The sequence below is a fragment of the Poecilia latipinna genome, unplaced genomic scaffold (assembly GCF_001443285.1).
Source record: "Poecilia latipinna isolate Pla-1442-1.1 unplaced genomic scaffold, P_latipinna-1.0 Scaffold2883, whole genome shotgun sequence".
NCBI lineage: Eukaryota > Metazoa > Chordata > Actinopteri > Cyprinodontiformes > Poeciliidae > Poecilia > Poecilia latipinna.
Window position 1 is genome coordinate 53,910 of NW_015115499.1, and position 14,829 is coordinate 68,738.

At 42.6% G+C, this 14,829-nt stretch overlaps 2 protein-coding genes across 2 annotated transcripts in view; both read right to left on the reverse strand.

Annotated features, from left to right (window-relative positions):
• Positions 1 to 10,980, reverse strand: part of LOC106939472 (lysyl oxidase homolog 4-like) — a 37,513-nt gene extending 26,533 nt beyond the window's left edge. Inside the window, exons 1-4 of the mRNA XM_015021871.1 lie at positions 10,879 to 10,980; positions 9,902 to 10,174; positions 7,583 to 8,247; positions 6,728 to 6,939 (exon numbers count right to left, since the gene is read on the reverse strand). Of these exons, the coding sequence (XP_014877357.1) occupies positions 6,728 to 6,939; positions 7,583 to 8,247; positions 9,902 to 10,169 (1,145 nt within the window). The 5' untranslated portion in view covers positions 10,170 to 10,174; positions 10,879 to 10,980. The remainder of the gene's footprint in view (positions 1 to 6,727; positions 6,940 to 7,582; positions 8,248 to 9,901; positions 10,175 to 10,878) is intronic.
• Positions 10,981 to 12,708: 1,728 nt separating this feature from the next.
• Positions 12,709 to 14,664, reverse strand: tekt4 (tektin 4). The gene is made up of 7 exons (XM_015021863.1): positions 14,558 to 14,664; positions 14,405 to 14,475; positions 14,151 to 14,294; positions 13,990 to 14,076; positions 13,769 to 13,904; positions 13,542 to 13,696; positions 12,709 to 13,468 (listed from the first exon to the last, which is right to left on the reverse strand). Exons 3-7 carry the CDS (start codon positions 14,261 to 14,263, stop codon positions 13,255 to 13,257), a joined length of 705 nt encoding a protein of 234 aa, XP_014877349.1. The 5' UTR covers positions 14,264 to 14,294; positions 14,405 to 14,475; positions 14,558 to 14,664; the 3' UTR covers positions 12,709 to 13,254.
• Positions 14,665 to 14,829: the final 165 nt, after the last annotated feature.

Consider the following 14,829-nt stretch of genomic DNA (forward strand, 5'->3'; position numbering starts at 1 on the left):
CCGCGCAAGAGCGCGTGCCGCCAGAGCTCCGGTGTTCGCACACACACACACACACACACACACACACACACACACACACACACACACACACACACCCCCACACACACACACACACACACACACACACACAAAAAGCTGTTAAACCAGCAACTCCGCCAGAACAGTGCACACGGTAAAAAGCTCAGGTGAGTCGACTACGTGAACTACGGGAGGGTTAAAACTTCGCCTATTCATTTTTAGCTAGCTTCACTACATTGTCACATTTAGCTAACGGAAAGAGCGCCAAGTTGCCAAATTAACAACAGTAAACAGACCGTTAACATTTAGGTTTAGGACGTACACGTGCCCACCCCCACAGACGCACACAGACACGCACAGTGCGTACAGCCGTGCAGCTGCAGGTGCTAGAAAAGACGTTTCCATCTATTTCTAGTTCAAGAGTAAAATTAGGTCAGAAAATGGCTTTTGTGATGCGGTATTTTAGGATATTAGTACTGCAGTTTAGCCTATTAATTTTATGGAGGTGGGGAAGGGGGTTGTTCCATTTTTTGCTTTTTCCTCAGTAAAAGCAAAAAGCGTTGTGGGTGGATCTCGGAAGGTGCCACATGAAATTCACTGAGTCAAAGCTATATATGCAAGTGGTGCGTTTGTTTCAGCATCTGTTTGCATGGGATTATGTGAGAGAGCCATATTTCTCTGCGTGCGTGTGTGTGTGCGTGTTTGCACCATTTAAAGCCGTGCACAACATGGCGATAAATCAAAGTAAGAGAGACAGACTGTGTGGGGGTGTTGGTTCATGGTTTGGAGGCAGGGGAAAAGGGGTGAAAGTGCTACCCATATAATTGCCTGCTCTGCTTGGCAGTGTCTGCCTTGTGGTCCAGCAGTAGCATGTTGGTTCACACACAGCAGACAGGGAAATATGCACGTACATATCTACTCCCCCCTGACTTCTCTCCTTGTAAACAAAGCTCTTTAAAGTCAAGGCTGTAACCAAACGCCATGAAAGCTCGCTGGGAAACACGGCGCATGTGATGCAAGACCGACCCCTCCAGCTTTTATTGGAAAAGTCCATCTTTTTTGTAAAAGGGAGAAGTAAGTAAGTGCTGTTGGTTTGGAGCTGTCTTTCGGCTTCTGAGAACCAAACGACTGTGGGACGCTCTCTTGATGGGTTGGGAACAGATTGAAACTGACTTGATCTGGCAGTTTTATTGGAGAACAATAAAGAGCTGTATAAAGGTTTGGAACAGAGCAGTCTGGGGAAGACTCTCTTGTTTCATAGGATCATAGGCTCGATTGGGTTTTAATGAAATTCTAACAACACAATGCGAGAAGCCACAGTGGAACGAAACGCTGACTCACAAGAAGCTGAAGATAATCTGTTATTACAAACCTCTGCACAAATTCAGGGACAATCGGCTCATGGGAGGTTTCCGTTCTCGCTCCACAAGGACCCTTCATCCATCCCCACCCTCTCTAGAGCGGCAGAAACTGAAAGGGGTCCCAATGATGCTCTTTCCATAAGAAAGGCGGTAATTTAATCAGGGTGAAGTGGAACTGGATTGGGAGAAGCTGATGAAGTTACTATAAGCTTCAAAGAGATCATGAAAGTTATGAAACAATGGAGCTGGGAAATGAATTTAGTGTTTGTGTGTGTGTGTGTGTGTGTGTGTGTGTGTGTGTGCGTGCGTGCGTGTGTGTGTGTGCAGTAAAAAGCGGGACAATAAAACATCTGTAAAAATGAGAGGAGTTAGCAGTCAAAGACAAAGGGATCCATTACACCAGAAAAGAGAGAGGCAGAGAGGGAAGTGCTGACAGTACAGAGTGTCTAATAGATTCGTCTGGCAGAATTAAAGCAGTTTGTTGCACTAAGCACTTGGCCAGAGGGAAGGAAGACGTGATAATATGCACTGATCTGAAACATTCTGATTTCAAATGAACTGGTTCTCCACCGGCGGTATTTTTCTGACCTTTTATTTGTTGTTGTGCATTGTAAACATATTGACTGCATTATTGTCTGACTGCAGGTCAAATAAAGGTGATAAACAACAAAGCTGCTTCCCCACCTTTTGAAAACTAAATTTGGTAAATTGCTGTTCAGCTAACCCACGCGCTCACCATAAAGCTTAACCATAATTGGCTTCAAGGTTCCTGTCCTGACTCGTAACGTCTCCTTACAAGTCATCTCGTACCCTTTGAACTCTTTCACATGTTGCCAAGGTAAGGCCACAAACGTATTTTATTCAGATTCAGTGAATTAGAGCAACATAAAGCAGTGCACAATTTTGAAGCTAAAGAAAATGGATTTTGATTTATTTACAAATAAAAACTATGTTACATTTAAGTACACTATTATGTTGTGTTATCTGCAGTTGAAACCAAATATTTACATACATTGAATAAAAAGACAAAATTTTTATTTTTTCTTCTCAGTCTGTTGTTTAATCAGATTTAGCTTAGTTAGAATTAGCAAAATTATTTCTATTTGCTAAAAGCCAGAAAATTTGGCGGGAACATTTAATTTTTTTTTTTTTTTTTTTTTTTTTTTTTTTTTTGTTGCAACTTTTCTTGAATTCAGAAGTTTACCAACATTTGGTCTTTTAAACTGTTTGACTTGGGTTAACCCTTTTGGGGTTTCCTTCCACAAGCTTCTGGTCCATTTCTCCTGACAGAGCTGGCCTCCATTTTGGAGGCCAACTCACTCACACACGCGCGCACACGTACACACACATACACACACACACGCACGCACACACACACACACACACGCACACACACACATTTTTAGATCTTCCCACAACATCTCCATAGGACTGAGATTGGGGCTTTGTGATGGCCACACCAAAAAAAGTTCAGAAGCTTGTTGAAGGAAAACCAAAAGCTTTGATCCAATCATACATTTTAAGTGACAATTATCCAACCAAATGTATGCAGACTTTTGAATTTGAGGAAAACTACAAAACAAACAAACAAACAAACAAACAAACAAACAAACAAATTTCTCGATAAGTTTTCTGGCATGTAGCAAATATAAATAATTTTGGTAATTTTACCTAAGCTAAAAAAAAAGAAATGTTTGGTCTGATTTAACTTCAGACAGTGAGAAAAAAAAATGTTTTTGTGTTTTTTTATTCAGTGTGTGTAAATATCTGGTTTCAACTGTACTTACGTATTTCACATGCTGCCACTTGAGGGCGCTCTCTTAAAGTGCCTGAAATCCAGGTCACTTTCAGACTGATGCAAGATTACAGCACAGCAGCGAGATTTTAAGATTCTGTCATTTGTAATGACTTTTGGGTTTTGTTCATTAAAGAAAGTTGTCTTTGTGGAAGAAAAATTAACAAGGAAGCATGAATTACTCCAGACTGGAAGAAAGAGACGAGCTACACTGCTCCTACGTCCAGTCCAAGTATCTGATTAACCTGATGTTTCGGATCCTTCTCTGGTAAAAAAAAAAAAAAAATCTTTTTAACCCCCTTCACATGTTTACTGTTGGGGGAAAAATATTTGCTCCAGTCATTTCCCAGATGAGGTGGAGGTTGACAAAAAAACAAACACAGTTTGTTCCCTTACTCAGTTTTTATACAAGCTGCTGGATTGGTTTTTGGCACAATCTGTGATGTTTCTCTGGGTGATTCTGAGGCATTTGTGGAATGTGTTCGTTATGCAGGCATTACATTTATTTTACTACAAAACTCAATGAGGTCATAACTGATATTCCTACTATTTACTATTCCTAAACTGACTGCTCGGCAACACAAGTAGACCGGCAAGCTTAATAAATCCAGACATATTTTCTCTCACCATCCAACCAACATCCTCATCTGTTTGTTTGCTTAGCTTTTTTATTTTTTTTAAACCAGAAAAGATCCATTGGGATCTTCTTCCAGAGAATCCTGATCAAGATGGCCGCACGGATCCAAACAAATAGTTTTATGAGACACTTTATGGTGTGTTTTCATGGGGCAGCTGAGGAGAAGCTGCTTGTTTTCTGCTCCTCAGGACACAAGGGGTAATTATTGGCCTCTCACACGGAGAGACATATGGTACTTTGCAGACCAGCGGTCAGTGCAGTCCTCCTGTTAGCCGAGCCCTAAAAAAGACCTCTGTGGGCAGACAGACTCATGGAGGGCTGTGTTTGCTTCTGTGTGTTTGCATGCAAATTTGTGTGTGTACTTGGGGCACGGTTTTGGAAATAGTTGGGGATGTATTAACATGTGGGCGTAAGTGAGGTGTCAGGGTTGTCGACGGTATGTTTTTAAGGGCTTTGAACGTTTGTGTAGGTGCTCATTGGGTATTCGAGCTTGAAAGCAGACAGATTAAAAAAGGGTTATGCACATAAAAATATTGACATACCCACTCGATGCTATTAGTGGAGCAAATGATTGTGCTTAGACGGATAACAGGAGGGTTATGAGCAGAAAAATCTCGTCACGGCTCTCGGTGCACACTCATGGTTTAGTCACATGCTCATGCACAACTTTGGATATTGGAGTAGTGAAACAGAAGGAAACAAATAGGAAATTTTATTTGCTTATTACGTAAAAAAATCTATAAATGTGGTATGCTTTTGAATCCAGCAAATCAGCTTTTGCCCATTGAAGGTTTAATCTGATCCGAGCGCCTCTTCTGTTAGCTGTTTCACAGACGTGACTTGTGATGAACTGCAATTTAAAGTTTTCCAGCGGATGACTAATCGTTGCCCTGACAACACATTCTTTTCACCTAAGCTGTTGTTCTCTGCAGCTGATCATGGGGACAACTTTTAAATACTTGCCTACTTCACATGCCTAAGTAAAAAGTCATTGTTCAAGATCAAAGCTGTGGTATGTGACTTTTTTAATTAAAAAAAAAGCTTTTTTACATATTTGTTCAAAGTGTCGCAAAGTATTGATGGTATAATATTATACAGATAATCTGTGGAAGGATAGAAGTATTACTGTTTCTGTCTGAAGAAATGCACCAAAAACAATTAATAAGAGCCAGGAGGAGGGTCTTAGTGCTGTCAATCACCCTCTTCTACACACCGCTCAATGTGCTAAAGGCGGAGAAACAACTTACTGTTGCAGGAAAACTCTACTGTTTTCAGCTAATGCTGAGCTAGTTAGCATTAGCTCAGCTAATGCTAACTAGCCTTAACATTAGCTCTGTCAACGGCAATTGGTGAGGATGAGCAGCGCATACATGAGGGGGATTGACAGCACTCCTCCCAACTCTGTGTGTTTCTGTAGTTATCACTGGGAGAAGGCAGAGGAGCTGGATTTTTTTTTTCCACATCTCATACTGTCATGACATAGTGATAATTTTAACAAATATGTAAAAAATATATATATTTTTTGTGAAAATTACATAACTCAGCTTTAGGTAATAAGACTTGGTGGGCAAAAACGGCATCCATGGGAGGGATCAAGGTGAAGATGACCGAAAAGAACACAAAGGCTCGTCTCACATTTGCCAAAACCCACGATGATATCTAACCTGGCCATCGGCTTCCTGCATTATTCTGCCCGATTCTAATCTCGCTTCATGGGCTCAGGCTGGGCTTTCTCCCATTGACTTGGATTCCTTTGGTAGAATTTCAACTTGGCCAGCAATTTTCTTTGCTGTTCTAGAATTATATTCATTATATGGTCTGCTCTATGTTGACAAGCTTCCAAATATTGAATTAACATTGGCTAATTCATTAGCAAAGCAAAGTGTAGAACAAGAGGCTGCTTTTTTTTTTAACCAGGCTAGATGACCCCCCCCCCCAAGACTTTCAAAAACTGATTTTATTGACTAATGAGACAAAAGCAAAGCTTTTTATAACGTGCTTTCCACAAAAAAGAACATCATATACATTTAAATATGACGGTGGTCTGGGGCTGCTTTGCTTCTTCAGGATGTCAGTGACTTGTCATCATCATTAAAGCAAGAAATTATGTTCTATAGCAAAAAACCCTAAAGCTGAAAGTCTTGCTATCTGCTTGTGACCTTAAGGTTAAGCAAATTTGGGAGATGCAGCGGCAGAAGCACGCCTACAAATTCAGCTCTGAATGGATCAATAACAAAACAATTGAAGGTTTTGCAGTTGCCTAGTCAAAATCTATTGACTAGGCCACCTTTAGTAGGCCATAAATACCGAAATATGTAAAATAAAACAACTCTGCATAGAAGAGTGGATCTAAATTCATCCACAGTGATTTAAAAGCCTCAGAAATGGTAGTTGCTGCAGCCCAAGGGCACTTAACCAGTAATTAGGTTTTAGGGGCAATTACCCTTCCACACAGGGCTGGTTTGAGTTGAATATTTATTTAATAAATGAAATGCATTACATGTGTCTTATAAGAAAGCTTGTTTGATGATCTGAAACATGTAAAAACCAAGAGGTTTTTTGCAGCACTGCGTATGCAAAGACACATCACGAGACGGATGATAATTTTACCGTCTGACTCTGACATTAATTATATGCTTTGAAGAGCTATTTTAAAGGTCTGAGATGAGGTTGACGAGGGAGGCAGACCTGGCGGACAGATGGACCTTAGTAATGTCACTGTGGACATGACATGCCAAGTGCGGTTGGACAAATGACAGCTGCTTCAGTTGACCTCTACTACACTGAACCAGCAAACCGGACTCGGACTGTAACCTCACATCCCTTCTTCATAAAATAGACCTTTAGGAAATAAAAGTTTCTACCGATGCCTCCTTTCCACGACCTCGTCTGTGCCGCCCACTCTCACATACTTACCTATAAGGATTTTGGTCAAACGACTCAGCTGCCGGAAACCCCAGCATGCCGCATACGACACGGCTGCTGCTCAGGTCCCATCCCTTGTTGCACACATGACGCCACTTCCCAGCATGCTTCACTTCCAGGACTCCTTCTGTCACCAGACCACCATGGTTGCCGGACAGCACGGGCCGAAGACGAGCCTCCTCCAGGTAAATCCTTTCAGATCCCTGTGGGGGGTTTTTAAGCAAATAAGTAGATATTTTTTATCGTACTATATAACTTTGTCTCTCTCTCTCTATATATATATATCTTTTAGGACTCTGACCTCAACGTTTTCAGTGAGGCACCAGGGTGAGGCAATAAAAACTCCCTCTCACGCGAGCCGTTGTTGCTTTATTTCAACAAACGGCAGCGGACGGCACGCAATCGCCACAAAAACAACAACAACAAAAACGATAACGCGCCTTAGTCATCACCTTCTCTAATCAGCCACATGCCGTGCTCTGGGCAGCAGGAAGGAAACTAACAGTGAACGCATAGTTTGTGAAACGTGTCAGGGTGCTTACAAACTGGTGAGAAAATTTCATGCCCGCAAGTGGAAGACAGGGGAAAATATGCGAGCGTGAATGACAAACGGCTCAATTTCCTCTAATCCGAGATGTTTCCTTCAGAAGACGAGCCACCGGTGGTTAGGCTAAACTTCAGAACGTCTCGGTGCCCGAGAAGTGTATCTGGAGAAGCTTGAGGTTTTAGGTATGTCTCTAATTATATATATGCTTGCTGGGCTGCAGCACCGCAAATGACATTTCAGTTGAAATTGGTACCAAACCAGACTGGGTGTGTTACATGGCTGCGAGTGTGTGTCTTCACCTGTGTGTATTGAACATCGGTCTCCAAATCCACGTCTGGATAAACTGGGTCTGGTTCCACATGGTTTCCGCTCAGCTGCTGATCCCTGTCGCTCCTCCGGTCAGAGTGGATCTGGGCGGGAGGTTGAGGTTGTGGCTGCCTGTTCGCCTGCACTCCAGGCTCGCGCCTCACGGCCTGTGAATTTGCCCTCGCCGCCTCCTGCCTCTGCCTGTAGGCGTCGCTGTTTGCGAGGCGCGAGGGCAGCTGGTGGCCTCGCGGCAGCGGTGGGCTGACCTGCTGGCTTGCTCTCGAGCCGCCTCGATTTCGCCTTGAGATCTGAATCTCGTGGCCGTTTTCCCGGGGCGAGACGCTGTTGCGACGGGCAGAGGACGTGCTGCGATGAAGGGCAATCTCGTGGCCTCTTGCTGAGTAAGAGTTTGCCGGGGTTGCAGGTTGCACCGGCGGTGGTGGCGAGTTTCTTTGCCTCTGCTGGCTTGGCCTTTGACCTGAAGATGAGGCTGTCTCTTCTAAAATGGCAGGGGGGAATCCAGGTCTTCTTTCTGGGCTGCAAATGACACCCAAGTCTTCAGAGTGCTCGCAGTCATTGATTCCCCAACCTCTGAACTGACACTGAGCAACAGAGGTCTCTGAGCCCTGACAGCGCACAGTGTCTAACCAGATACGACCTATGAGATAAAACATCATTCATTAAAAAAACAAACAAATACAGTGCAATGTTAAAACATTCATACCTCTTCACAGTTTATAACACTGTTTTATTAGGACGGTATGTGATTTATATAGGTGTAATATGCATGAAAGACAACTCATGTTTTTCAGAACGTTTTTAACCCCTTAACTGTCGCTGTTGTTCACGGAGGAGGCTGTCTGCAGAAAAGTGTGGCGCTAGCTCCATGGCCGTTTTGTAAAAGCAAAAGAGAAGATGCGGGGAGGGAGTGAGAACCCCGTCGAGTAGTAACAGGACAAATACTGAAGTGGAAGTGGTGTCATGAAAGGTGTGTGCTAATGTGAGTGGTCCCAAACCACATGACTGCGCATCGACTGTTTGGCTTTGGGCAAAGTGTGTTGGAGCCTGAACAGTTAAGGGGTTCATATCGACTATAATATACTCTGTGTTATTTAACGGTCACCTTCAAAACATGACATGAAGAAGAGACAAAAGTGTACTCATGGACCCATTGACTTGAATGTAAGTTCTCAATCCTAATTCAAATGTCTTGTTCTTTGAAGCCCTCAATGGTTAGAACGAGAACAATCGGCATAGTGAAGACCAAGGGACACAGAAGATTTTCTGTTGGGAAGTTGGGCAGAAGCTTATCCTCTTAACCATCACCGCCAAAACGTCTCATTGGGTCCATGAGGACACCGGTGTTATCATGACAGTTTTAGAGCAGGGTTAGGCTATGAAACAATTCCTTCAGCTTTGAAAATCTCAGGGAGTTCTGTTCAACAAATAACCTGAAAGCAGACATTCTATTGGACAAAGTGCAAACCTACCAAGACATGGCCACCCTAGATAAGGAGAGCATTAATCAGAGAAGCAGCCAAAAAGATCCACTCCATTCCACCAATCAGATCTTAATAAGCGAATGGGAATAAGAATAAAGCCATTGGCAAAAGAAATCCTGGTAAGAGTTCACCACGAACCGTGAGGAGGACATGGCAAATATGCAGAAGGAAGGGCTCTGGTTGGCTGAAACCAAAATTAAATGTCTTGGCCAAAGCAGCAAGAAGCTGTGTGTGGGAGAAATTATAACAGCTCTTCACCCTGAACCCAACACCCCCCTGTAAAACACGGCAGGGGTAACATCATAATGTTGGGGGCTATAGCAATCTTCAGCAGGTAAAAGGAGACTGGTGGAAATTTACAATGGAAAAGTGAAAGGCAGAAATATGGTGGAAGAGGACTGCTGCAAAAGCCCCTGGAATAGACCAGTGGCTCACGATCCAGCAGCGACTATAAACATGCAGCCACAGTGGATACAAAGGAGTGGTTTAGATCAAAGCTCATTAATGTTTTAGAACAGCCAAGTTAAAGTCCAGCTCCAAATCCAACTGGCAAGTTGGCAAGCAGTCACGGCAAGACTTTTGTGCTCAGAGAAGAGCGGACGTCTAGTTAAGCAAAAGCTGCACAGAAATGTTTAAAACTATGCATCATTTCTCTTCTACCTGACAAATCTGCCCAACCTTGTCATGCATAAAGTAATAAAACTCATTAAAACCTGTGGTTATCACGTGACAAATCTGGAAAGTTTGCATGTGGACGCTTTTTAAAGGCAGTGCTGGGTGAGGAGCTTACTTGCTTCTGTTTGCCCTTACCTTGTCCTTGGCCGAACTTGGCACTGTGAGCCCAGGTGAAGCTGCGCTGGAAGCCCAGCTGCCGGCACAGCACGTTGGCAAGTTTAATATCCACCTCGTCGTCGCACACCGTGCCCCAGGATCCGTTGTAGAGCACCTCCACACGTCCCTCGTTTGCGTTCCGTCGACCCACGCCCGCGAGACGTATCTGCACTTCCTGCGCAGACAGCTGTGAGGGGTGGAGGAAAAGCAGGACGAGGAGGATGGACAGGGAGCTGAGGGACAGCATGCTTGCTGCGGGGACAGAGACGCAGATGGGGGAGAGAAGGAGGGATGATGAAAATGTGACAGGGAAAAAAAAAGAAAAAAAAAAAAGGTTGAGACCCCAAATAAATTTCACCACAAAAATCCTGAAAATCACGCACAGACATGAAGCTGACATTCCACACCCTGGCAAACATATAATTAGAAACTTTTCCCCTTAAAGCCTTAATGGTTCACTCTACAATAAGTTGAGAGATTTATGGTTTGTGTTTTTTTTTTCTTTAAATAATCGGTCAAATAAAGGACAATAAGATGCCTTAGAGGTCTGGACCAGTCAGGGCGCAGGGTGTAATAACCGAAGCTAAAAGTAGTCTCTTCATCCAGCCAGCGGAAACTCTGGCTTCCCACAAACCCTCAAGTTTAGCTGCTCGCATTTAGCCAACAGAGACAAAAGCAAATAAACACTGTCATAAAAAAAATGTTCTCACACATAAAAAAAACAACAAAAAAAAACAAAAAACATTCGAACTGTAAAGAAATGCTTTGGTCAGTGAGAAGTGATAAAACATTCGAGATGTAAAGAAATGCTCTGGTCAATCAGAAGTGATAAATTAAGCTGATTAAAAGCATAATTTTAAATATTACTTATGTATTGCTCTGCATGATTCTTCCTACCGTTTTGAGAAAAGTTGAAGAAAAGAAAGCAGACAGCAAAGTGCTGAGGTGGAACTCACCAATCTGCTGATCTCACCTTGGAGTCACTGGGAGAAAGAAGGGAGAGGAAACTGGGACTTTGGTCCTGCTTGTCTTTCTGTTCTTCTCTTTTCCCTCCCTCTTTCTTTTTCTGTCACTCCCTCACATTTTGCAACTTCATCAATCCCTCCCATTTTTATTCACTTGAGCACTTCTGTCCCTCTCATCTCAGTTGCACGTTTCTGCTTTCCCTTGCAGACTGCTCTTTAAAAGAAAATCAGCAAGAAGGAAACTCAACCGTGAAATCTATGTGTTAAAAAGCTGCAAGCAAAATAGACTGGCTTGCTTTTTCTTGTTATTATGAGTAGAATAACTAGAGCACCCCTGTGAAACCTTATCTGCATAAAGTTTTACACCGACCACTAATGGGCCGGCCACGTGTGCAACATATGAGCCTAAATTATAAAAGATTGCAAATTTGGCTTTTGTCCCTTTATTTACTTGTTCAGACTTTTACAAAGCCCCTGAGTCTCAATAAACTGTGAAATTTCACCCTTGAGTTTCTTAACCTTTTAATCACTTACAAACTATTGCATGTATATCCATGGCAATGCATCTTACTAATGTTTAGGGGTGGCATAAGATGTGCTCAGTAGCAACCTGCACTGATAACTACACTGTGCCTGTGTGGCTGAGGCTGAGTTTCATAACATCCTCAGTCGTGGCACCTCCTGAGTTACTGCAGAACCTTTCTAAGAATAGAGACAAATTATTTCTCAGAGAGTTCTTGGACAAAGAAGACCCTCCATCAGTTAATGTGCTTTTAATGTGCTAGGTTTCACCTGTAGACCTTAATCTACAGGTGAAACCTAGCACATTAAACCTAGCAAATACATTTTGTAGCCCAAACTGCAAATGAGCAAATTAGTTGTATTTAATGTAGTGATTACAGTCAGCTCACTGTACAACACACACGTCACTGTGATCAGATGTAAACTCCCGTCTTTTTCCACATCTTATAGTTGTGTTTGTGTTGTATACTTTAATGCTTCTTCTAAAGACAAAGACAAGTTGAAGCCGTCCAGGAAAAGCAGAAAGCATATTGAAGCTAGATAGCTCCCTCTAGTGGAGAGAAATATTTATGGCGCAGTCTTCAGAAGACTTCTTCAAGCACAGCTGGATTTAAACGTGGGATTTACTCTTTTTTTTTTTGAAGTTTGTCAAACTGCACAACACAAAAGTTTAAACTTCCTTAAAGATTGACTAAGTTGTCAGTTTTTATATATATATATATATATATATATATATATATATATATATATATATTTTTTTTTTTTTTTGTATGTTTTTCTATTTTGAATCGAGATAGGTTTCAAATTCCCAATATTCCCTAGAATCTGAAATGCTGTGCATTTATATAGCATTTGGATGCTATGGATGGATCCACTTAGATTAACACCAGTACTGTAAGGAAGATTATATTCATCAGTAGGTTGCAAACTACAAGCTCTTTTGACATTTTATGTAAAAATTTTCCTTTGAAGGTGAGAAGCTACTCAGAGAGATGAGGAGACAGCAGCAGGAAGCAGCAGCCTGAGAGATTTTGGCTGAAGATGCCATAGTAAAAAACTAAATCCTGGAGGATATTTCCAAGCTCCAAGTTCTGCTGCTGCACAGATTATGTTTACGTGCTTTCTTGTCAATTACAGCTTAGGAAAAGTTTTCAGGTAACTAACAGACGTAGCTTTCTAACTGGAAGCTTTCAAACTACTGTCTTACAGCTATCTTTCTAACCTATGAAAAAGTGACTGGTTCAGTAAAGCACCTTCCAAAGGTACTCACTCCAAATCAACCTTTTCACAATGTGTCAAGTTACAAACAAACAAACTTTTATTGGAATGTGATTTTATATTTCATAGAACAGTTCAAAGTAGTGAAGTGGAAGAAAAAAAATTATTTGAAGACTTTAGCCATTTGTTATATAGCAATAATGAGCAAACAGCATCAAGAAGACTAAAGGCTCTCAGATACTCAGGCACACTTCACTCTGTTGAAGCCCCTGCATACTCAAAGCGGACAAAGGTACATTTTTAAAACTTAGTACCCATACTCTGTGTCACACATCCTCCGTGTTTGTTGATGCCATGTCTGAAATTGTGAGAAATGAAGGAATTTGTTGAGATAAATTTCGTAAATCGATACCCTCGATTATGAAATTTCAACTCTCTACAGACGTTGTTCATGGAGTCACGGCGACACAGTATATGTGGGAGCCTCTAGGAAAACAACAAACAGGTCAGGAATAAAGTTGTGGAGATATAAGACTTGGGTTATAAAACAATGTTCCAAGATTTTAACTTTTCACATGATACTGTTCAAACTGTCAAGCAGAACCATCCCAAATTATGTAGTCAAGTTCAGTATCCTGAGAGCACTGAGACGGTTGGGTATCGTTTACGGTGAATCATGCACTTTTCCCTCTCAATAAACAGTGAATTGGTTTTACAGCTTATGTCCTTCTCTAGAGCCATCCTTGACTCCTCCAGACGGGACAGGGAGCTCCTGGCTTCACTCAGCTTCTGCTTCAGAGACTCCAAGGAGGCATCAATCTGCCTCACTTCTCCCTCCAGACTGCAGACACAGTTCATACATGAGGACATGGACACGTGACATGATGCTGACGTTTCTGTTTGTGTGCATCTACCTGAGCTGGGGTTGGTCCCTGCAGAGCTCCATGTTTGGTCTGAGAGAGCGAAGGTAGAGTCTGGACTGAGCCACCCTCAGTGGAGCCTCCTTGTTGTGGACGGCCCGCTGTAGGACCTCAATGTTCTTCTCCTGGGCACCAATTTGCTCCAGAGTCTACGGGAACAATAAAACAGTCAATCACATTTCACCTGTCAGTCTGTTTCTTCTGTCTGTCTGCTCATCCACCTGAGCCAGCTTCATCTCGAGCTGGGTCTTGGCCTCAATAAGGTCCTCACAGCGCAGGCTGAAGGCTCGGTCCACACTGGCGCATTGGACTCTCAGATCCTCAGTGGTGTCCTGCAGCATTTGCTCCACAAGCATTCTGACAAACAAAAACATCAGCCACTGAGCTCTCAGCAGTCGAAGAAAATCCCTCTGGCAGCAAGGCGAACCATTGTGACTCTGACCTGAGACTCTTGGTGGCATGATCCTCCTGCAGGGCCATGGACAGGTTGTCTTGAGTAAACTTTGTCCATGATGAGGGGGTAGAAACGCTGCGGTAAACAAGAGGGAACCTTGTGTGTAAAAGTTGAACACAGCTCTGGTGTTTCTACAGAGTGAGACTCACTGCTCCTGCATGGTGGCAGAACTGGGATGCTGCTGTGTGTCTGGACTCATGTTATTGTTTCTCCCACAGGTGTCGTCAAAGCTGTAGGCCTGACACTTATCAGACCAGTCCATCTCTAATGTTTGCTGGGCGCTTCGGTTCCTCCTGACCCACAGAAACCATCAACTCGTAGGAATGCTGTTTTCTAAAGTGAGACGCTTCAAACCAACTGGATCCGTGCTCATAAAGGAGCCAGTTACCAGTTTTACACTTACTTGATCTGAGCGACAACCTGAGCTGCGGTTTTCTTCAGAAGAGCCTGAATGCTCCTGATCAAGTCCACCTCCTATAAAACACACAGAGCCACATGTTCACCCTGCTGTGCTTGTCTTACTGTGAGATTCATTATGTGGAGATTTTCAGCTTACCTATTAACCCTTTACACAGTCTGCCTGAAGAACTTGCCACTTTATAGATGCATTTCTTTCTGCGCCACCTTTTCATTTTTGCCACTGTCCATGTTGTTCTCTGTTCTCCTCTCTCTAATTGATTGATTGATTGATTGTCAGCTGCTGTTATCAGTCTAGCCCAGAATCATTAATGACTATTGGGCCAATCTGTCAGTTTTATGTACCAATAATATCATACTAGAAAAAAAAAAAAAAAAAAAAAAACCCCACCTGGCCAAAAAACCCCATTG